Here is a 24364-nt window from a genome sequence, read left to right as displayed (position 1 = left end):
CCTGTTTTTGCCTTAAAACTTTTTGAGTTGTGTGAGCTTCGTACAGTTGAGGAATTCATGAAAAATGATCTTCCTAAAAAGTAAATCTGAAAATAATACTCCCAGGGTCAGAATTCTTTATTAATTCCTCATGGTTTTGATGATGAAGTTTTATTTTCTTTTGCTTAACAGCCAGGCACATTATGAAGTGACTCTAGCTTTCCTCTCTATCCTCAACGGCTATCACTCCCCCACCCTTGACTCTGGCTCTGCAAATGTTTCTCTGTAAATGACAAGATAGTGAATATTTTGGGCTTTGCAGCCCACACAATTTCCGTTGCTCAATTCTGACTTTGTATCAAGATAGTAGCAATAGATAATACATAAAGAAACATGTGTGTGTGTGTTTCAGTAAAATTTTAAACAAGTGGGGGTGTGCTGGATTTGGATAGTGGGCTGTAATTTGCCAGCAGCTGGTCTACTACATACATCTAATTAAGACATCTAAGTTACTTGCCACTTTCTGCATATTAGATCTAATTACGAAGTCATCAAAATGGTGGATCAATATGATGTTCTATTGGATGCCAAGATGAGCAGTATCTCTGCTGAGTAGATGATGGCCAATAATAAGAGTTTACCTAAAGATGTACTCTGTTGTTTCTGCTGGGTAAAATCAAATCACTTGAAGTTGGTATAGAGTGTTTGGTCTCAAAAGGTATCTCCAGGATCAGTAGCACCATCATTCACAGCCTCCAGGGGCCAGCTCGCAGAGGACTTTTAAAAATGCTGGGGTCCCTCTGACCAATGTTTTCCCCAGGGTCTTTAAAAAGAGATTCCTCTGAACTCTTGGGAACTGTCATGGGGGTAGGGTGGTGGGCATGTCATACATGAGGTAAACTTGTCCTAACATTTCTGGTTCTTTAAACCTTTCTATTCTTCTGAGACAGTATACAAGAGATTTAGCATCTCAACCTCAGTAAGGATAGGCCACTGTTGAATGAGGCCATCAAAGAAACTGTTGTGAGACATAGCTATGAGTTAACACATTCAATTCAGAATCTCTGCTAGGCACAGGACACCAATAATTCCAGCCTAAACCAAAGTTCTGTTTTATTTTCCTGGGCCTCACATCCTTAGAAATGGCTTCCACACAGATTCCCTGGGTTTGTTCCAATAAAACTTAGAAAAATCCTGCCATTCTTCAGAAGGAGAGGCAGATTTGTACATAGTTAGCTGCAGAATGTTGGGATGAGTCTAGTTATGGGTCTTCATGTGAATAAACATCTCCTTGCTAGATGTTACTTGTTGTATCTGCCACTCGGCTTGGGTCTTATCTTCAGGAAAATTAATTTTCAGGCTCATATAAAATCTTTCTGGTTTTTAACTATGACTGACCTGCAAGCTTCAGCTCTAGCTTACAGTTTTCTTTCTGCAAGTTTCATACAGAAACAGCCATCTCCCATCACAATCCTTTTTACTCCCCTACGGACAGAGTCATTTGATCCTCTATGGAACTTGAGTCCTTTGAGAGTGACTCCCTCACAATCAAGCACAGGTGATAACTTAATTGATTATGATATCAATGCCAGTTATCTGTTACTGGGATTCCATTTTCCATGGTCAGAGAACTCAGCACTGCATGCAAGGCCAAGACATAACCAAACCCAGAATCTTTGAAACCTGAGACCTACTTCTGCAGCCAAATACTCCATCAGTCAGGTGTGGTCAGGAAAACCAGAGATTATGATACAGGTGTTGGAAAGCTGAGTAAGCAAAAAGGGAATCCGGAAGTAACCTAGGAAAACTCACTATAGGTAAAGCTACCACCCCTAACACTGGGAAACAGAAGAGGTCAGGGTCATCTGAATCTAAAGAAAAAGAGAACCAAAAAAGTAAATGAGAGGCCGGGGCTCTCGGAGCCTGATTCAGGGGAGTTCTAGAAGGCTGAGAGCCCTGAGCATGCTGCAACAGGTGCAGTGACAGTGCTGACAAGGACAGTAAGTGGACAGAAGGGGTCGCCTCTTCTCTCCTTCTGATGTTCACTCTCTGCTGGTGTCCCCTTGCAGCAGACTCAAGGAGAGAGGAGTTGGCAAGAGACAAATGTGGCTTGCAGATTCTTGACCCCCAGCATCATGGGACAGAGCTGAGCAGAATAGATTTAGATCTGGGACCAATAGTAGCATAACTAGGACCCCATGGAAAGAGGGAGGAGCAGCCAGAGGAAACAGTAACCACTCAAACCCTGACAGAAAGAAATGTAGCACTTTCAAAGAACAGAAGGGAAGCCAGCAGATGGACCGGGAACATAGCAAGCAAGAGAGTATGTGAGAAGAGGGTGGGGAAATCACCAGAGCCCATATTCTATGGGACTTTCTAGACTGTGCTAAGGTGTTTGGATTTTACTTTTTTTTTTTTTTTTTTAGATTTTAACTTGTTTACTTGACAGATAGAGAAAGAGAAATCACCAGCAAGCAGAGCGACAGGCAGGGGGAGAAGCAGGCTCCCCACTGAGCAAGGACCCCCATTTTGGGACTGGATCCCAGGACCCTGGGATGATGACCTGAGCCGAAGGCAGACACTTAACTGACTGAGCCATCTAGCTGCCCCTGGATTTTACTTTTTTTTTTTTTAAATTTTTTCCTATTATTTTCATTTTATGTGGATATTTTTTTTATAAACATATATTTTTATCCCCAGGGGTACAGGTCTGTGAATTGCCAGGTTTACACACTTCACAGCACTCACCATAGCACATACCCTCCCCAATGTCCATAACCCTACTCCCTCTCTCAACCCCCCTCCCCCCAGTAACCCTCAGTTTGTTTTGTGAGATTAAGAGTCACTTACGGTTTGTCTCCCTCCCAATCCCATCTTGTTTCATTTATTCTTCTCCTACCCCCTTAACCCCCCATGTTGCATCTCCACTTCCTCATATCAGGGAGATAAAGAAGATGTGGTATATATACACACTGGATTTTACTTTTAATGCATTCAAACCTTCTTCTTCTTTTTTACTTGTTAAATCCTATTCAACTTTAGAGGCTCAGCTTATATGGAAGACAGCCATAGTTTCCCAGTGATGTCTTATATGGAATGGTAATTGCCTGCTCACTTTTCCATGTGTACTGCTATACTGCAAGCACTGTGAGGGGAGAGAATTTGTCTTCCTGATAGCAGTTATATTCTTAGCACCTGGCATAGAACCTTGGCACCTGCTCTCACTCTCTCTATATGTTTATTTAGCGAGGTAATCAATGAACAGACCATCTACCTGGGGTGAGTCTTCATTGACTCATTTCCTCAGTGATTTCATGTATTCTACCACACTGTCTATAATTCATTGATTTTAATTGTCTCCCCACTAAAGGGAAACTTTGAAGACTAAGACTTATTACTTGATGGTATTTTTCCAGTGCCTGGCACTTAGTATATGTGCATTGCATGAATGAAGATGTAAATGAATGAATGAACACATGAACAAATGAAACAACCAAATAATTGGAGATCAATGTGGACACATGGGTGTTATCTGCAAATGAGTAGAAACTGAAAACAGTGAATCTTTTCTCTCTCCCTCTCACCTCTCTCCCTTTGTTCCTTCCTTTCCATCTTTTTAAACATCAGTCTGCAATATCTGAAGCCACAGAAAAGACAAATCAGATAAAAACAAAAATGACCAGTAAATTCTATAAACAGGTGACTGTAGAAAGAGTAGCCAGTTGTGACAATTTCAAGCTGGCTTCAGAGAATGGATACATTGTTTAAAGAAGATTGGCTATAAAGAGAAGGAGAAAAAAATTTTGATTCCTATAGCTAGAGAAGAATATAATTCAGGGGAAAATTTAATTTAAAAAAAGGCTAGATTAAAAAAAAAAAAAGCTAGATGTAATAGGAAAATTCCAAGAGGGAGCCCTTGAAGAATTACTTTTGCCATCAAAACAGAAGTCAGGAGTTAGAGTTGAATGTAGACACGAAGTTGAAAGAATGCTTTCCATGCCTTCATTTTCTCTGGGAAATAGGAAGGAAAGTGATATGCAAGAGTGACCCAATACATGTTGGGTGGGAGACATGAATGGGAGAGGGATGACACAGGAAAGCTGGGAAGACGGTCGGATGAAAATGACAATTCTGTGGCCTCAGTCCATGTTGTTGTGACATTTTCTGAGCCTGAGTAATCTGCTGGATATCCCAGGAGGGCAGAGAGATGGTTGGAATGATGCGGGGTAAGTGTTGCTGGGCATCTTGGGCAAAAAGCCACAGGACCCAGGAAAGTCACTGGAGAGGAACAGAGGGAATTGAGAAGGATGCCCTAAGGAGGGAAAAATTAAGAGGTCATACACTGTAGGTCTTGAGGTCTAAGAATAATATATGGACGGGTCCATATACACATGCCCCTGTCACTAGGTGTGTGTCACATCACTGAATATCTTCAGACCCAATTTCTACTGTGCGTAGGAAGGTGATGAAATTAGACTAAATAATCTCTATTTTATTTCTATTTTCTTGGTTCTCACGTCTGATGATGCTGTGTTTGTCCTGGATGATTATAGGTTGTGAGGAGGAAGAAGCAAGGCACTAGTTAAATTCTAAAAGGACCATAGTAAAATATTTTATAGTTATTTCACATAATTTAAGTTGTGAAATGTGTGAAGTTTGGATTGTGAAAATGTATTGTAAAAAATGTATGCATACAAACTATGGTGTAAAAGTCATATATTCTTAATATAGTATGGGGATTGAAGGTGAATGGCTTGTTATCTCAGGAATAAAAGCTATATAGAACACTGGAAATAATAAAATCTGAAAATTTCTAAAAAGTCAGGAACATATTGGGTAGAAAGGTAAAGCACATTACAGAATAATGGGAACAATGGGAGGAAGGGAAAACAAAGATTTGCATTTATTTTTAAACATTTTCTAGGTTTGACAGGTATTAGGAGTTAAAATATTAAATAATTTAAATAAATATTAAAATAATTTATAATGTAATATATAAAATATAACATGATGTATAATGTATGATAAAATCGTATAATAAATGGGTGAGTTGATTTCAAAAATAAAGGGTCCGAAATTAAAAGGTGCTGTTCTCCATGTAAGCTCCCTAAAGGCAGAGGCCATGCCCATGTGATTCTCCACTGTCTTTTGGGAAAACAGCTCCGTGCTTGACATTTGATTTTGGTCACCAGATATTTGAGGAACAGGAAAATAGATGTAAGATGGTACTGTTCCCATTTTCCTAAGGTACAAAGAGATGAACAGGAATAACAAATTGAACCTGGAATTTTTATAATTGTTGTCTTGGCTGTAGAACAGAGTATGTGACCATTATGAGACCAAACTAATCACTATGATTATTAAATAATCACTAATGGAATAAGATACCTAATGTCTACTGATAAAACGGTAAGTTTTTGGTGACCTCTGACCACACCATATCAAATATATTGATTGTATCTTATTAGACTTTCTTTTCTCTTAAAGTCCTTAAAATGTCTTCAAACTATATTACATATCCTTTCCCATTCAAGGGCACAGTAAGAAGACATCTAATTATTCTTATGTAAAACTAGACTTATATACCACTCTCTCCAGCACTAAGTCCTATATTGTATCCAGTAAATAGTGGAATGAAACATTTTAAGACTAGCAAGATGTAGTTTGTAATTGATGTCTTTTTACTGTTGTTGTCAAGGCCAAAAAATAGTCTTTCATCTTCTATTGAAGTGTAAAATCATTTACTCTAAGTACTATGTCTATTGGTAGATTCTTGTCAGTTAGAAAAGAAGATAGGGAAATAATTGAATTGTGTAAGGTGCAAAATAAGCAACAATGGCATGGGATAAACTCATTAAATTAATGGTATGAATGATCTTCATAATCAGTGATGGAAATGATATGGTGCTTCTCTCAGGGAAGAAGTGAAACCACAAAAAAAAAAAAATGGGAAGCATTGTTTTCAAAATGTATGCCAACGTGGTACCACATTTCTCACTCCAGATAGGAGACTGAATACTAAGTAGAAAATAAAACAAAAATATGCATATAAGCAAGTTTATGTGCTTGCCTCCTGCGATGGAGAATAAACAGAATACCATTAAGTAAACACAAGCTTTTAAATAGAGGGTTGATCTAAAGAAATTGTCATTTGCCCCATAAGCTTACAATTATGTCATTAAATCACAATCAGGGGTGTTAGAAGGAGTAATTAGGAATATATTGTAGGGTTGCACACTCATAAGAAATTTTTTATGAGAGGGAAAAAATCCAAAGCATTCACTGTGGGGAAGTCTCCTAAGACTTTTGAAAATCAAGCATTTCAGCCCATGAGGCTTTTATTTAGCAAGAACAGCCAAAAGAGGGGTGCGTGTGTGTGTATAAGTGTGTGTGTGTGTTTTACCTTAATTTGAAGGTTATTTAAGCATCCTGACTTTTTCGTCTCTGACCTAAAGTGTTTATTGGAAAAAGAAAAGGAAAACAGAAGAATGGTTTCCAAAGGGATAATTACTAACTTTTTCTTTATATTTTTCTTAAGGAATCAATTCCAAGTTTCAGTTTGAGATCATGGCAGGTGCTTCATCTAGGTTGTTCAAGATAAATCCTGACACTGGAGAAATAGTGACCACCACCACACTTGACAGAGAAGTTTGGGAAGTTTTCACCCTTCGAGGTAAGGGATGCCTGACTATGCTAACAAACAAAAGTAGTGATCAGGAGGATAGTGGTTTTACACGTCTGTAGCGTGTCTTTATGTAAACTGTTATTGACCCAGGGCTACCCAGTTAGTGTGTGGTCTGATGCAGTCTAGTTGGGGTGATATATTTTCGGTATCAATTCATGGCCACAGTCTTTGCCATCTTTCATTTCACCTTAGTTCTTGTACGAGATGGAGGAGTCCCTTCGTTATCTGGCACCACGATGGTTTTCTGTACCGTAGAAGATGAGAATGATCATGCACCACAGATTATTGTTCCCAGTCACGACATTGAGGTTCTGGAAAACCAGGAGTCAGGAGTTGTCTACACTGTTTTGGCTTCTGATATGGATGCTGGCAATAATGGAGCTGTTAGGTATCATATAATTGGTAAGTATTTTCTCTACTAAAATTCTCCTCAGGACACTAACTGAGTTGATACACTGGTAGTCATTCTGTATTTGGTGTCTATTGCAGTGTCTACAAAATACACACTCTGTAAGAGCTATTGGGGGCCATGTGTGTCCTTTCCACAGATAGCCTGAGACACTGGCTTCCAAATTCTCTTTTTTTTTTTTTCCTGGCTTCCAAATTCTTAAATCTCCCCTCAGCAACTCTTGTGAATTTTTCTGTGGTAACATTAGTGGGTGTGCAGATGGAACATAAACAACTTTTTTCTACTTACATGTCTTTTATATGATCACTAACATTTTTATTATTTTGAGCCAGCAAGACTTCTGTTGGTCTTTTCTTAAATGGAACCTAGAGAACACAGAGATCGACAGTTCCCAGATCTGGATATCAGTAAAACACTTAAAAATTACAACCATACCCCACCCTGACCAGAATCTGTAGGATCTTCTACCCAGAAGATAATTTTGTGATATGACTCCCCTTGGATCAGAGGCATAAAAATTTCAGGCAAAGTAATGTTAGCATTTGTATGGGGAGAGCCACATCTTTTTTTTTTTTTTTAAGATTTTATTTTTTTATTTGACAGAGATCACAAGGAGGCAGAGAGGCAGGCAGAGAGAGGGAGAGGAGGAAGCAGGCTCCCCGCTGAGCAGAGAGCCCGATGTGGGGCTTGATCCTAGAACCCTGGGATCATGACCTGAGTGGAAGGCAGAGGCTTAACCCACTGAGCCACCCAGGTGCCCCATACATCTTCTTATTCATCTAAAAGAAAAAGTGGTTTTTTTTGGTATATGTCAGTGTGCACATAGAATGATAGGATTTGAGAGAGTAATGCTTCAGAGACTGCGTCTGATGGGGAGAAGTTGCTTTCAGATCTTGTAAGAACGGCTTTGGGACTAGCTTCTGAAAGTTATCACTTCCTATATGCTAAAAATTCTATAACCAGTGGCATTTTCTGTGTGCCATCCGTTTTACTCCAAAATGAGAACAGCTTTATTGCTTTTTTGCCTGATTATAAAAATGATATATAATTGGTTTAGAATATATATACAGATTTATGAAAAACCACAGTAGTAACATAAAATATTTGTATCTTGTGGGGGTAATTCATTTATTATTTTGAGCAACGCTTCTCCATGAACCTGGGTAAATGGAGACATCAATTTTACATATATTAGATAATTCATATATGCTATTTTATTACCTCATTTTTAAAACTCATTTTTTTTTTGTTGTGGGATTTTTTAAATTTATTTATTTATTTTTTAAATTTTATTTTTTATAAACATATAATATCTTTTTATCCCCAGGGGTACAGGTCTGTGAATCGCCAGGTTTACAGACTTCACAGCACTCACCATAGCACATACCCTCCCCAATGTCCATAATCCCACCCCCCCCAACCCCCCTCCCCCCATTAACCCTCAGTTTGTTTTGTGAGATTAAGAGTCACTTATGGTTTGTCTCCCTCCCAATCCCATCTTGTTTCATTTACTCTTCTCCTACCCCCTTAACCCCCCATGTTGCCTCTCCTCTCCCTCATATCAGGGAGATCATATGATAGTTGTCTTTCTCCGATTGACTTATTTCGCTAAGCATGATACCCTCTAGTTCCATCCACGTCGTCGCAAATGGCAAGATTTCATTTCTTTTGATGGCTGCATAGTATTCCATTGTGTATATATACCACATCTTCTTTATCCATTCGTCTGTTGATGGACATCTAGGTTCTTTCCATAGTTTGGCTATTGTAGACATTGCTGCTATAAACATTCGGGTGCACATGCTCCTTCGGATCACTACCTTTGTATCTTTAGGGTAAATACCCAGCAGTGCAATTGCTGGGTCATAGGGTAGTTCTATTTTCAACATTTTGAGGAACCTCCATGCTGTTTTCCAGAGTGGTTGCACCAGCTTGCATTCCCACCAACAGTGTAGGAGGGTTCCCCTTTCTCCGCATCCTCACCAGCATCTGTCATTTCCTGACTTGTTAATTTTAGCCATTCTGACTGGTGTGAGGTGGTATCTCATTGTGGTTTTGATTTGTATTTCCCTGATGCCGAGTGATGTGGAGCACTTTTTCATGTGTCTGTTGGCCATCTGGATGTCTTCTTTGCAGAAATGTCTGTTCATGTCCTCTGCCCATTTCTTGATTGGATTATTTGTTCTTTGGGTGTTGAGTTTGCTAAGTTCTTTATAGATTTTGGACACTAGCCCTTTATCCGATATGTCATTTGCAAATATCTTCTCCCATTCTGTCAGTTGTCTTTTGGTTTTGTTAACTGTTGCCTTTGCTGTGCAAAAGCTTTTGATCTTGATAAAATCCCAATAGTTCATTTTTGCCCTTGCTTCCCTTACCTTTGGCGATGTTCCTAGGAAGATGTTGCTGCGGCGGAGGTCGAACAGGTTGCTGCCTGTGTTCTCCTCAAGGATTTTGATGGATTCCTTTCTCACATTGAGATCCTTCATCCATTTTGAGTCTATTTTCGTGTGTGGTGTAAGGAAATGGTCCAATTTCATTTTTCTGCATGTGGCTGTCCAATTTTCCCAACACCATTTGTTGAAGAGGCTGTCTTTTTTCCATTGGATATTCTTTCCTGCTTTGTCGAAGATTAGTTGACCATAGAGTTGAGGGTCTATTTCTGGACTCTCTATTCTGTTCCATTGATCTATGTGTCTGTTTTTGTGTCAGTACCATGCTGTCTTGATGATGACAGCTTTGTAATAGAGCTTGAAGTCCGGAATTGTGATGCCACCAACTTTGGCTTTCTTTTTCAATATTGCTTTGGCTATTCGAGGTCTTTTCTGGTTCCATATAAATTTTAGGATTATTTGTTCCATTTCTTTGAAAAGAATGGATGGTACTTTGATAGGAATTGCATTAAATGTGTAGATTGCTTTAGGTAGCATAGACATTTTCACAATATTTATTCTTCCAATCCAGGAGCATGGAACATTTTTCCATTTTTTTGTGTCTTCCTCAATTTCTTTCATGAGTACTTTATAGTTTTCTGTGTATAGATTCTTAGTCTCTTTGGTTAGATTTATTCCTAGGTATCTTATAGTTTTGGGTGCAATTGTAAATGGGATGGACTCCTTAATTTCTCTTTCTTCTGTCTTGTTGTTGGTGTAGAGAAATGCAACTGATTTCTGGGCATTGATTTTATATCCTGACACTTTACTGAATTCCTGTACAAGTTCTAGCAGTTTTGGAGTGGAGTCTTTTGGGTTTTCCACATATAGTATCATATCATCTGCGAAGAGTGATAGTTTGACTTCTTCTTTGCCAATTTGGATGCCTTTAATTTCCTTTTGTTGTCTGATTGCTGAGGCTAGGACTTCTAGTACTATGTTGAATAGCAGTGGTGATAACGGACATCCCTGCCGTGTTCCTGACCTTAGCGGAAAAGCTTTCAGTTTTTCTCCATTGAGAATGATATTTGCGGTGGGGTTTTCATAGATGGCTTTGATAATATTGAGGTATGTGCCCTCTATCCCTACACTTTGAAGAGTTTTGATCAGGAAGGGATGCTGTACTTTGTCAAATGCTTTTTCAGCATCTATGGAGAGCATCATATGGTTCTTGTTCTTTCTTTTATTAATGTGTTGTATCACATTGATTGATTTGCGGATGTTGAACCAACCTTGCAGCCCTGGAATAAATCCCACTTGGTCGTGGTGAATAATCCTTTTAATGTACTGTTGAATCCTATTGGCTAGTATTTTGGCGAGAATTTTTGCATCTGTGTTCATCAAGGATATTGGTCTGTAGTTCTCTTTTTTGATGGGATCCTTGTCTGGTTTTGGGATCAAGGTGATGCTGGCTTCATAAAATGAGTTTGGAAGTTTTCCTTCCATTTCTATTTTTTGGAACAGTTTCAGGAGAATAGGAATTAGTTCTTCTTTAAATGTTTGGTAGAATTCCCCTGGGAAGCCGTCTGGCCCTGGGCTTTTGTTTGTTTGGAGATTTTTGATGACTGTTTCAATCTCCTTACTGGTTATGGGTCTGCTCAGGCTTTCTATTTCTTCCTGGTTCAGTTGTGGTAGTTTATATGTCTCTAGGAATGCATCCATTTCTTCCAGATTGTCAAATTTGTTGGCATAGAGTTGCTCATAGTATGTTCTTATAATTGTCTGTATTTCTTTGGTGTTGGTTGTGATCTCTCCTCTTTCATTCATGATTTTATTTATTTGGGTCCTTTCTCTTTTCTTTTTGATAAGTCTGGCCAGGGGTTTATCGATCTTATTAATTCTTTCAAAGAACCAGCTCCTAGTTTCGTTGATTTGTTCTATTGTTTTTTTGGTTTCTATTTCATTGATTTCTGCTCTGATCTTTATGATTTCTCTTCTCCTGCTGGGTTTAGGGTTTCTTTCTTGTTCTTTCTCTAGCTCTTTTAGGTGTAGGGTTAGGTTGTGTACCTGAGACCTTTCTTGTTTCTTGAGAAAGGCTTGTACCGCTATATATTTTCCTCTCAGGACTGCCTTTGTTGTGTCCCACAGATTTTGAACCGTTGTGTTTTCATTATCATTTGTTTCCATGAATTTTTTCAACTCTTCTTTAATTTCCTGGTTGACCCATTCATTCTTTAGAAGGATGCTGTTTAGTCTCCATGTATTTGGGTTCTTTCCAAATTTCCTCTTGTGATTGAGTTCTAGCTTCAGAGCATTGTGGTCTGAAAATATGCAGGGGATGATTCCAATCTTTTGATAACGGTTGAGACCTGATTTAGGACCGAGAATATGATCTATTCTGGAGAATGTTCCATGTGCACTAGAGAAGAATGTGTATTCTGTTGCTTTGGGATGAAATGTTCTGAATATATCTGTGATGTCCATCTGGTCCAGTGTGTCATTTAAGGCCTTGATTTCCTTGTTGATCTTTTGCTTGGATGATCTGTCCATTTCAGTGAGGGGAGTGTTAAAGTCCCCTACGATTATTGTATTATTGTCGATGTGTTTCTTTGATTTTGTTATTAATTGGTTTATATAGTTGGCTGCTCCCACGTTAGGGGCATAGATATTTAAAATTGTTAGATCTTCTTGTTGGACAGTTCCTTTGAGTATGATATAGTGTCCTTCCTCATCTCTTATTATAGTCTTTGGCTTAAAATCTAATTGATCTGATATAAGGATTGCCACTCCTGCTTTTTTCTGATGTCCATTAGCATGGTAAATTCTTTTCCACCCCCTCACTTTAAATCTGGAGGTGTCTTCAGGTTTAAGATGAGTTTCTTGTAGGCAACATATAGATGGGTTTTGTTTTTTTATCCATTCTGATACCCTGTGTCTTTTGATTGGGGCATTTAGCCCATTAACATTCAGGGTAAGTATTGAGAGATATGAATTTAGTGCCATTGTATTGCCTGTAAGGTGACTGTTATTGTATATTGTCTCTGTTCCTTTCTGATCTACTACTTTTAGGGTCTCTCTTTGCTTAGAGGACCCCTTTCAATATTTCCTGTAGACCCGGTTTGGTATTTGCAAATTCTTTCAGTTTTTGTTTGTCCTGGAAGCTTTTAATCTCTCCTTCTATTTTCAATGATAGCCTAGCTGGATATAGTATTCTTGGCTGCATGTTTTTCTCGTTTAGTACTCTGAATATATCATGCCAGCTCTTTCTGGCCTGCCAGGTCTCTGTGGATAAGTCTGCTGCCAATCTAATATTTTTACCATTGTATGTTACAGACTTCTTTTCCCGGGCTGCTTTCAGGATCTTCTCTTTGTCACTAAGACTTGTAAATTTTACTATTAGGTGACGGGGTGTGGACCTATTCTTATTGATTTTGAAGGGGGTTCTCTGAATCTCCTGGATTTTGATGCTTGTTCCCTTTGCCATATTGGGGAAATTCTCTCCAATAATTCTCTCCAATATACCTTCTGCTCCCCTCTCTGTTTCCTCTTCTTCTGGAATCCCAATTATTCTAATGTTGTTTCGTCTTATGGTGTCACTTATCTCTCGAATTCTCCCCTCGTGGTGCAGTAGCTGTTTGTCCCTCTTTTGCTCAGCTTCTTTATTCTCTGTCATTTGGTCTTCTATATCGCTAATTCTTTCTTCTGCCTCATTTATCCTAGCAGTGAGAGCCTCCATTTTTGATTGCACCTCATTAATAGCTTTTTTGATTTCAACTTGGTTAGATTTTAGTTCTTTTATTTCTCCAGAAAGGGCTTTTATATCTCCCGAGAGGGTTTCTCTAATATCTTCCATGCCTTTTTCGAGCCCGGCTAGAACCTTGAGAATCGTCATTCTGAACTCTAGATCTGACATATTACCAATGTCTGTATTGATTAGGTCCCTAGCCTTTGGTACTGCCTCTTGTTCTTTTTTTTGTGGTGAATTTTTCCGCCTTGTCATTTTGTCCAGATAAGAGTAGATGAAGGAGCAAGTAAAATACTAAAAGGGTGGCAACAACCCCAGGAAAATATGCTTTAGCCAAATCAGAAGAGATCCCAAATCGTGAGGGGGAGAAAGGGGATAAAAAGAGGTTCAGAAAGAAGGAAAAAAAAAAAGAAAAAAGAAAAAAAAAAGAAACAATTAAAAAAGAAAACAAATAAAGAAAAAAATATAAAAAGGAAAAAAATATATATATATATTAGATAAACTAGTTAAAAAACGTTAAAAAAGAAAAGGGTAAAAGTTAAAAAAAATTAGCAGAAGAAGAAAAATAAATTGAAAAAGAAAATTAAATTAACTGCAGGGCTAAACAATCATGGGGAGAAAGCCATGAGTTCTGTGCTTTGCTTTCTCCTCCTTTGGAATTACGCTGCTCTCCTTGGTATTGAAACTGTACTCCTTGGTAGGTGTACTTGGTCCTGGCTGGGCTTCTTGTTGATCTTCTGGGGGAGGGGCCTGTTGTAGTGATTCTCAAGTGTCTTTGCCCCGGGCGGAGTTGCACCGCCCTTACCAGGGGCCTGGCTGAGTAATCCGCTCGGGTTTGCTTTCGGGAGCGCTTGTTCCCTGAGCGCTTTCCATAGAGTTCCAGAGGGCTGGAATGAAGTTGGCGGCCTCCCGGTCTCCGGCCCGGAGGAGCCGAGAGCCCGGGGCCCCACTCCTCAGTTCGCCCTCGGAGAACAGCGCCGATTTACTCCTGTCACCCTGCCTCCGGCCGCCCTCCGAGCTGACCGAGCCTGCGACCGGTTCAAGGTAACCCCAAGCTTAGAGCTTACTCCTCGGCTCTGTCTCTGTAGCCGGCTTCCCTGTTCTAATACCTGTAAGCTCTGTGACACTCAGACACCCCTGATCCTTCTGTGACCCTGCGGGACCTGAGGCCACGCTGACCCTGCGTGGGCTTCACCCCGGTTAAGCCTCTGGAGCGATGTCCCTCAGCGGAACAGACTTTTAAAAGTCCTGATTTTGTGCTCCGTTGCTCCGCCGCTTGCTGGGCGCCGGCCCCTCCCCCCGCGGTCTATCTTCCCGTCGCTTTGGATTCACTTCTCCGCCCGTCCTACCTTTCAGAAAGTTGTTGATTTTCTGTTTCTAGAGTTGCTGTTCTTCTTCTCTTCGATCTCCCGTTGGATTTATAGGTGTTTGCAATCTTTAGATAAGCTATCTAGCTGATCTCCCGCTACCTGAAGTAGTCTCAGCCTGCTACTTCTCCGCCATCTTGACTCCTCCCTCTAAAACTCATTTTTAATATGCTATGTAAACCTTTCATATCGGTAAGCATACATATATGTTAGCATTTCTAATGATGTCTCTTCTTACTGCATATGTAAAATATTACTTATTTCATCCATCCCCTTTTATAGTCTTTTAGATATTGACCATTACAGTAGTCTTATTATTATAAAAATGCTGTAGTTGAACACTTATCCAATTATTTCCTTATGATAAATGTAAGTGAAGTTATCATGTCCAAGGACATATATATTTTAAATGTTTATGTGTATTGTCATACTTTCATCCAGAAGAATGCTACCCTTTCAAACTAACTTGTATAGATAAGCCCAGTTACTTCTCTTCTGCCTGTTGCATTGGGTACTTTCCGTTGTAAACTCCTCTTGTTTTCTAGAACTTTCCAAACAATCTGTGATGAAGGACCAGGGTTTGAATTTTTTTTTTTTAATTTTTGATCTGTTGTGCACTGAAATTTTTGTAAAATACAATAAATATGAATTACTGTGAGGAAAAAAAACACAAAGGCGTACAAAAGGCAAGCCCCAGTTTTTTGAATCTATTATGGTATTTTGCAGACATAAAATTATTCTGTCAAGCCTCTACAAGATTTTCTAAATGCTTTCTCCCAAATTCTGTGTGTATCTTGTCGAGCACCAATTACAAACAATCTGCAGAGTGCCACCCATCCCCTTTCACTGCGTAAGGGTTTGTTTGCTCATTTGCTTCTTTTTCCCATACTGTCAAAATTTCCCCTTCTGCTGGTTTTACCCACCAATATTTACCAATCCTTCCCATCTTGAAAAAAGTCTTCCCTCAGATACATCCCTTCACTGTCTCTTTACCTCCACAATCAAACTTCTTAAAAATCGTTGTGTACGCTCTGGTTTCTATGTCTTTACCTTATTTTCATTTCTTAGCCTGCTACAATATGTATTCCACTGAAACTGTCCTTACAAAAAGACACTTAGGATCTTGTTGCTAAATCCAGTGGATCCAGGTCTTTTCTTAATTTAATTGTACTGCTTTATGCCTTTGTGAACAATGCCCTGGACACTTGGTCCCAACTTGACTTCAGAAAGTCACTTTCTCCTGATCCTTCGTCTGCCTTTCTAGACAAGCCTTCCCAGTGTCCTTGTTCTGTGGGTGGTCCTCTGACTTACTGGAGTTTCCAGGGGTGTTTTGTGCTTATTCTTTTACTTTGCTCATTGACACACTCTTAATGCATCATTTCATCTGGTCCTCATCTTCAGCCACCACTGGCACCCCTATGTCTCCCTATCTTTATCTGCATCTGAGATCTAAGTCCCATTAGAGCACTTTTTTTAAAAAGTAAAATAGTGACTTTCATACAAATATAAAATTAACAATTCCTGAAGATTTTTTCTGTAAGTCATTGATTAATGAGCAAAGTGAAAAGATGTTAAAATTGGTCCAAGGAGAATTCCAACACACACACACACACACACACACACACACACACACACACACAGGAAATAAGGAGTTCTGAAATGCAGATGAGGTCTATCTGCAGGACAATAACCAATGATACTCCACCAGACACAATTAATTTGCATTTCTTGGACAAGAATCACTATTATCAGTTTTCAATAATTTACAGAGTGATAAAATATATGGAACAAAGCTAATTCAAATAGCAAGGCCAGACCTGATATTCACTAATCTTTTTTTTTTCTTCACTCTAGCACACCCAGTTATCTTTTCCTCCCATTTCAAATTGTTTCACCTCAAGGACCCAGTTGTTATGCCTAACAACATTGCATCACCAATGTGTCCCCAGCTGCATCCAGCATCACTTCCTTCCCACCATCCCCCATCACAGTCCGGCTTCTAAAGTCTCTGCCCATCCCTCGCTCACCTTACCCTTAATGGAATCTTGAAAACCCATGTACTCTGAACACACATATTTTTAAGTAATCAACTAAAAATTTTTATTAGAAGTTTAATTAGTGTCTCTCAGAATATCATAAATATTGACACATTATAATAAAGACTATATCACCTTTTAAAAATATCAAATAGAATAAAAAATACTTTTTAAAAAATATATGCAAACAACTTCCCGGGCAAGGGAAAGCTCCCATTCAAGGCCAAGCCAAGCTCCTTACCTGCCCTCAGTCCCAGGGGCCCTGCCCAAGCCAAGGTCACCTGCAGGGCCAGGCTCACAGCTGGGAGTCCTGTGCCCTCAGACACTGAGAGATTCAGAAATCTTTCCAGAAGCACTCTGGACTTGCAAAGCCACCTGCCAAGGCATTATACTTAAGAGACGGACCAGAGAGGATGCTAAAGGTAACAACGTTAAGGAATGTGGAGGGGCACCTAAGTGGTTCAGTCAGTTAAGCGTTTGCCATAGGCTCCAGTCATGATCCCAGGGTCTTGGGATTGAGTTCCTGAATGGGGATCTCTGCCCAGCAGGGAGTTTGTTTCTCCCTCTCTCTCTGCCTGTTGCTCTCCCTGATTTTGTTCCTTCTCTCTTTCTCTCTCTCAAATAAATAAAATCTTCAAAAAGAAGAAAAAAAGGAATGTGGAAAGACAAACTCACATGATTTTAGGTGATTTCTCAGGCAGAACAATTTTAGGAATAAGAATATGTAAACTGAGCTTCTGGAAATTACCTTAAAACTACCAGTTTGCAAATACTCCTTAGAAAACTTCATACAACCCCAGGGGTACTCTGACCTCATTTTAAACACAACTGGTCTAACCGCCCTTCACTCTTTCACCTAAGACCCATCATGATTCCTTTACCCTTCCTCCTTACTTTTCTCCTTAATATCTTTGGGATGTGTCCACTTCCTCTATGCATGTATTCATTTAGAACCTCCCGGTTGCTCAAGCTGATTACTGTAATAGTTTCTAAACTTTTCCTGTGTTCTAACCAAGCTTTGACATTGTCACCCAGCCCTCTTCCTAAAACAGAAATGTGATTCATGACCCTTTCCCTTCTAAAATCCTTCAGGAGCTTCCTATGGATGTTAAGGCTGACTCTTCTGCAGTATACACAGGATGCTTCGTGGTTTAACGCCCTAAATTTATGTCTTCCTAGGTGCCAACCCTCTCCCTGCCCTCTCCATGCAAACACTCAGGGAACCCTGTGCTCTAGTTACACTAAAACATTTGCAGGCTTTAAGTCTTCATATTTCTAAAGCTCCCCTTAGGCTCCCCCTCTGCCTAGAACACACTTTCCAAAACTTTTAGCCTGGCCCCCTCTGCTTTAGGAACCAGTTTTGATGCCACTCTTTCTAATAAGCATTCCTGCCCATCCTAACACAAGACTGCATGTCCTTAGTGGTGCTTCTGGACACCCTGTGTGTACGATTTTCACACTACACTTTAATATGCCAGTACTGACCCAAATTCCTCATGGACTGTAAATGTTTGGAGACAGGGATCGCGCCTTACTGTCCTCCCATTCTCAGCATCCAACACACACATGTCATGTTCTCCTTCAATGTCGGCCGAGTGAATGAACCATTTTATCATTGACAAATGCCACAGAATTGTAGGTTTGTCTGATCACCCCTATATTTGGTATACATTAGTCATGTTTTATGAACAAAATACAAATGCAAGTCCCTTCTCCTCAGCCCCCAACACTACTTATGGCTGTTGTTTTCTTGAATGCTGTCCTACTTCTTCCCCACATGCCACTGGCAGACTCCAGTAAATTCCCACTTTTTTTTTTAAGGTTTTATTTATTTATTTGACAGAGAGAGAGAGTGTGAACAAGCAGGGGGAGTGGCAGAAGGAGAGGGAGAAACAGGCTCCCTGCTGAGCAGAGAGCCTGATATTGGGCTCAATCCCAGGACCCTGGGATCATGACTTGAGCCGAAGGTAGACACTTAAGCGACTGAGCCACCCAGGTGCCCAGATCCCACTCTATTTGGAATAGTGTGCTTGATCCAAGAATATGTCCCTCATCCAAGATACGGCCAACAAGTCATTGAACTACATTTTTTCCTGACTAATTTTTAAGATGACTTTAAAATATCTTTGAAGACTTTTTGTCTCTGTGTTCATATTTAACTTTTATTCTGCTTGGTACCATAGGCAAGAGTAAAGGGAAGATATTTCTGGAGGCTACAGAGAAGAAAAAAACGTTGTCATTCCTTATGTTAGGGAAGAGACAGACAAGTGTTCCCCTATCTCTTACAGAAGTGTTATGATTTATGCACAAGGCACAGGGGAGAGTGGAAGAGAATCTCACTTCATCCACAGTACTAGTATCAACGTGTTGATTTTTTTTTATTGCTATCTAAAAATGGATGTTATATCCTGTTTCTTATCCCTGCCTGGTATTTTTTTATTTCAAATAAAACATACATTTTAATCATCTCAAGAGGAAAAATATATGAATATAAAATGTAAATGCATACACAAAAATCCATACTGCTACAAATCAGTCAAAGCAAGTGTTCTAATTATTTCAATTAAGAGAAAAAGTGAATTATATTATTTTGTTTATCCCCTGATAATAGAGGCTTCACGAGGGCAGGACTTTATCATGTTCACTGTTATATCCTCAATACTTACAAAAGTGTTAGGATATAATAATCATGAAATAAATATTTGTTGAAAGAATGAATCCTATGCATATATATGAGATATATGATACATATCATATATATGTATACATACTGTATATCATATATATAGGGTATATACATATTATGATGATGTATATATATACATGGTATATATACAATCATATATATGACTGATACATATGACATATATATGAATCATATATATATGTATATCTAGCTAGCAAAAGGCTGCTACTTCTTCAATTCGAATGAATGTTGAATTTGAATGTGTTTTCTTTAACAGAAGGAAATATAGATGAATACTTTGCTATCAATGAGACATCAGGGGAACTCTCAACCACTCGCGCTTTGGACCGGGAGCAAGTCAGCCATTTCACCCTGGTTATCCTGTGCTCTGATCTGGGGGATCCACCGAGGAGCTCTCTAGTGCAGTTGCAGGTGAGGGTTTTGGATGACAATGACCATGGCCCGTCCTTCCCCACGCTGCATTACCAAGCCTCCGTGAGAGAAGATGCCCAAGTGGGAACAGAGGTTCTCGTGTTGTCTGCCGTGGACAGGGATGAAGGCCTGAATGGACAAACTGAGTATTTCTTGGTGGATGAGGCTTTGGGTGCATTCACCATTGATGCCGTGGCAGGCATATTGAGAACCCGCTGCACCCTGGACCGAGAAGCCAGATCTCAGCATACGTTTAGGGCTGTGGCCAGAGACTGTAGTGTCCAGGGATCAAGAAGCACCACGGTCATTATAAAAGTACTTGTCACCGATGTAAATGACAATGACCCAGTTTGGGAGCAGAACCCCTTGGAGATTTTTATTTCCCCCCAGTTACCTACTAACCAGACAACCGCTATTCTGACAGCCAGTGACCCCGACTTGGGACCCAATGGAACTGTCATTTTTAGTTTTGCAGAGACCCAGTCAGTGTTTTCTATTGATAAGTATACAGGAGAAATTCAACTTCAGCACCACCCATCTTCGGAATATTTCCCAATCTGGCTGCAGTTACAAGTTAGGGACCAGGGGGTCCCAGCTAGGACAACCACTGGCCTCTTAGTCGTTCACATGGAAGGAGAAGATGTAAAGATTTCCTTCAGCCACCATCTGTATGAAGGGAATGTGACTGAAAATTGTGATGCAGGTGAGTGTTCCCTCAAGTTTTTATATATTGTACCAGTTTGGGCAAAGTGATTAAAACTAAGGATTATACAACAAGAGTGAGATTGTGGGTTCAGTCACAAATTTCTGAGTTCAGCAAACTTTTGGTATGCCAATGTTCATCCATAGTATAGTATTAGAACAATACCTTCAAATATAGTAAAATACACACACACACACACACACACACACACACACACACACGCAAACTTTAGAGACAACAGAGAGTAAAAATACTGAAAAATAAATCATTTAGGGCTTTTGACGTTTGAGTTAACATCAGTTTACAACCTCAAAAAAACCCTTTATTTAAATGTATCTGAATTCCTTAACAAGTGTACATTTCCTAAAATACTTTCTTAGAAGTACAATAAAAAAGGAGATATGTTGTGATTAAAGGCTTAGGCTCTGCCTGAGTTTAAATTTGAAGTAAGTCATTGCGCCTCATTGGGTAGTCAAAGCTGTCTGAGCCTTCATTTCCTAATCCATAAATTGGGGATAAGAATCATGCCTACCTCATTAGGTTCTGGGGGGTGAATAAGCCGGTTCACGTAAAGCACTTAAGACAGCATCAGACACACCGTAAGCATATAGTAAATAGAAACTACTAATACGAGTATCATTATTCATTTTGATACACTCAGCAGTGGCTTTTGAACGGTGCAGTAATATCTGATCCTCAAAGAATTCAGCACAGTTGAGACCAGGCTTTTGTGAACAGAAACTAGTTTACCTAATAATGCTGGATTCTTTTCCAATTACTTCCTTACATTTATGCCATAACGGGAAATGTAAATAAAAAATCAGTTTTAATTATCTTTCTAATCCCAAAGTGAAAAAACTTCCTGTAGATACTTGTAAATTAAAAGACACTTGACTTGGGTAATTATATGTAACTAGAGAGTGGAGAGATGAATCTACTGATTCTTTCCACCCACCAGGCAAAGCACATGGACTCAAAGAGGAGAAGCTTGATTGCTAAAGGTGTGCAGTGTACTGTGCACGTGCTCTTGGCACTTTTTGTTTGAGTTTTGTCATTTTGTCATGATTCAATTTCACTTTCTCCATACCTGCAGAAGGCATTATTTTTTTTTTAATTTCTTTTCAGTGTTCCAAAATTCATTGTTTATGCACCATACCCAGTGCTCCATGCAATATGTGCCCTCCTTAATACCCACCACCAGGCTCACCCAACCCCCTACCCCACCCCTCCAACCCTTAGTTTGTTTCTCAGAGTCCACAGTCTCTCATGGTTCATCTCCCCCTCTGATTTCCCCCAACTCACTTCTTCTTTCCATCTCCCCATGTCCTCCATGTTTTTCCTTATGCTCCACAAGTAAGCAAAACCATATGATAATTGACTCTCTCTGCTTGACTTATTTCACTTAGCATAATCTCCTCCAGTCCCATCCATGTAGATACAAAAGTTTCCACAGTTTGGCGACTGTGCCCATTGCTGCTATGAGCACTGGAGTACAGATGACCCTTCTGTTCACTACATCTGTATCTTTAGGGTAAATACCCAGTAGTGCAATTGCAGATTCACAGGGTAGCTCTATTTTTTTTTTTTTAAGATTTATTTATTTATCACAGAGAGAGAGAGACAGCGAGAGAGGGAACACAAGTAGAGGGAGTGGGAGAGAGAGAAGCAGGTTTCCAGCCAAGCAGGGAGCCCGATACGAAGCTCGATCCCAGGACCCTGGGATCATGACCTGAACCGAAGTCAGACACTTAATGACTGAGCCACACAGGCGCCCCTCTATTTTTAATTTCTTAAGGAATCTCCACACTGTTTTCCAAAGTGACTGCACCAACTTGCAGTCCCACCAACAGTGTAAGAGGATTCCCCTTCCTCCACATCCTCTCCAACACAAGTTGTTTACTGTCCTATTAATTTTGGCCATTCTAACTGGTGTTAGGTGGTATCTCAATGTGGTTTTGATTTGAATCTCCCTGATGGCTAATGATGATGAACATTTTTTCATGTGTCTGTTAGCCATTCGTATGTCTTCTTTGGAGAAGGGTCTGGTCATGTCTTCTGCCCATTTTTTGACGTGATTATCTGTTTTGTGTGTGTTGAGTTTGAGGAGTTCTTTATAGATCTTGGATATCAGCCCTTTTTTTGTACTGTCATTGCGAATATCTTCTTCCATTCCATGGGTTGCCTCTTTGTTTTGTTGACTGTTTCCTTTGCTGTGCAGAAGCTTTTGATCTTGATGAAGTCCCAAAAATTCATTTTCGCCTTTGCCTTTGGGGACATATCTTGAAAGAAGTTGCTGTGGCCGATGTTGAAGAGGTTACTGCCTATGTTCTCCTCTAGGATTCTGATGGATTCCTGTCGCATGTTGAGGTTTTTTATCCATTTCGAGTTTATCCTTGTGTACGGTGTAAGAGAATGGTTGAGTTTCATTCTTCTACACATAGCTTGTCCAATTTTCCCAGGACCATTTATTGAAGAGACTGTCTTTTTTCCACTGTATATTTTTTCCTGCTTTGTTGAAGATTATTTGACCATAAAGTTGAGGGTCCATATCTGGGCTCTCTACACAGTTCCACTGGTCTGTGTGTCTGTTTTTGTGCTAGTACCATGCTGTCTTGGTGATCACAGCTTTGTAGTAAAGCTTGAAATCAGGCAACGTGACATTTTTCTGAAATTAATTTATTTATGTCAGAGTGAAAATATCTATGTTACACATGTTATACTGCCTTTTCTATGAAAAGAGAATATTCAGTTTAACACTGAATATTAAATTAGGGTTATTTTCAATTGCAGGTTATTAACTTGACTTTGATCCTTTTTTGGAATTATGGTAATTTCATAGGTTGCTTTCCTCAGAAGACCTCTCATTTCTAAATTATTCTAATTTAGAATTCTAATTCTAAACATAATCAAAAGTCAATTGCAGTTATCTGAATTAAAGGAAATAATAGTGACTTCCAAACTAAGTCAGAAATTTCCAACTTATATTCTTTTTTTTTTAAGATTTTATTTTTTTATTTGAGAGAGAAAGCGAGAGACAGAGCATGAGTGAAGGGGGAGGGGCAGAAGGAGAGGGAGAAGCAGACCACAGAACAGTAAGCCATATGTGGGGCTTGATCCCAGGACTCCGGGATCATGACCTGAGCTAAAGGCAGATGCTTAACAGACTGAGTCACCCAGGCGTCCCACCAACTTATATTCTTATGTGTAATGAGACTTCCATAGAAGCGTTACATGTTAAACAAATGAGATACTTCCTAGAGCTATATTTCTATTACTCTTAAGAGGCATACATTCCAACACTGGAGCAGAGCCTGATGGAAAGTAAAGTTAACATTTTCTAAATAGTATAGCACAAAATACAGTACATTAATCAATCTTGAAATTGATCTGATAAAATTGTAGAATTTTGGGGTGCTGGGGTGGCTCAGTCAGTTAAGTGTCTGCCTTCAGCTCAAGTCCTGGAATTGAGTCCCACATCAGGCTCCTTGCTCAGGCTACTTCTCTCGCTTCCTCTGCTTCTTCCCCTGCTTTTCCTCTCTCTCCCACACTCACGTCAAATAAATAAATAAAATCTTTAAAAAATTACAGAATCTTTGAGCCCAGCCTTCTGTCTGCAGTGCAAATATGAACATTTCTCTAAACATCTTTGACACTCAGTCTTTCCATCTCTCCTTGAATATTTTGGTGACTGAGAGTTTAGAAGGGTAGTTCTTGAAATTGGGTGTGAAACAAATGATTTGTAACTCTCTTATGAAGGTTCTGCGTCATTAGGTCTGAAGTCCAAGAATTGTTTCTAACAAGCTCTGCAGGTGATTTGACTTCAGGGCAATGTTGGAAAATCTCTTCATTTGGGAAGTCATTCATATGTGGAACCTCGCTCTGCATCCTTTCGGTCTCTCCATAAATCTAGTTCTGCCCTCTGAGACACTCCACTGCTCTACACAGTCACTTTT

At 39.5% G+C, this 24364-nt stretch overlaps 1 protein-coding gene across 1 annotated transcript in view; it reads left to right on the top strand.

Annotated features, from left to right (window-relative positions):
- LOC111157779 (dachsous cadherin-related 2) overlaps positions 1–24364 on the top strand; it is a 264672-nt gene that overhangs the window by 187462 nt on the left and 52846 nt on the right. Inside the window, exons 11-13 of the mRNA XM_022519410.1 lie at positions 6518–6652; positions 6857–7066; positions 19554–20411. Coding sequence (XP_022375118.1) covers positions 6518–6652; positions 6857–7066; positions 19554–20411 — 1203 coding nt within the window. The remainder of the gene's footprint in view (positions 1–6517; positions 6653–6856; positions 7067–19553; positions 20412–24364) is intronic.

Source organism: Enhydra lutris, unplaced genomic scaffold (genome assembly GCF_002288905.1).
Source record: "Enhydra lutris kenyoni isolate GAN:26980312 unplaced genomic scaffold, ASM228890v2 scaffoldscaffold3, whole genome shotgun sequence".
In the NCBI taxonomy this organism is placed as follows: Eukaryota; Metazoa; Chordata; class Mammalia; order Carnivora; family Mustelidae; genus Enhydra; species Enhydra lutris.
Note: the sequence above shows the minus strand (reverse complement) of the source record. Positions and strands in the feature narration are given on the sequence as shown.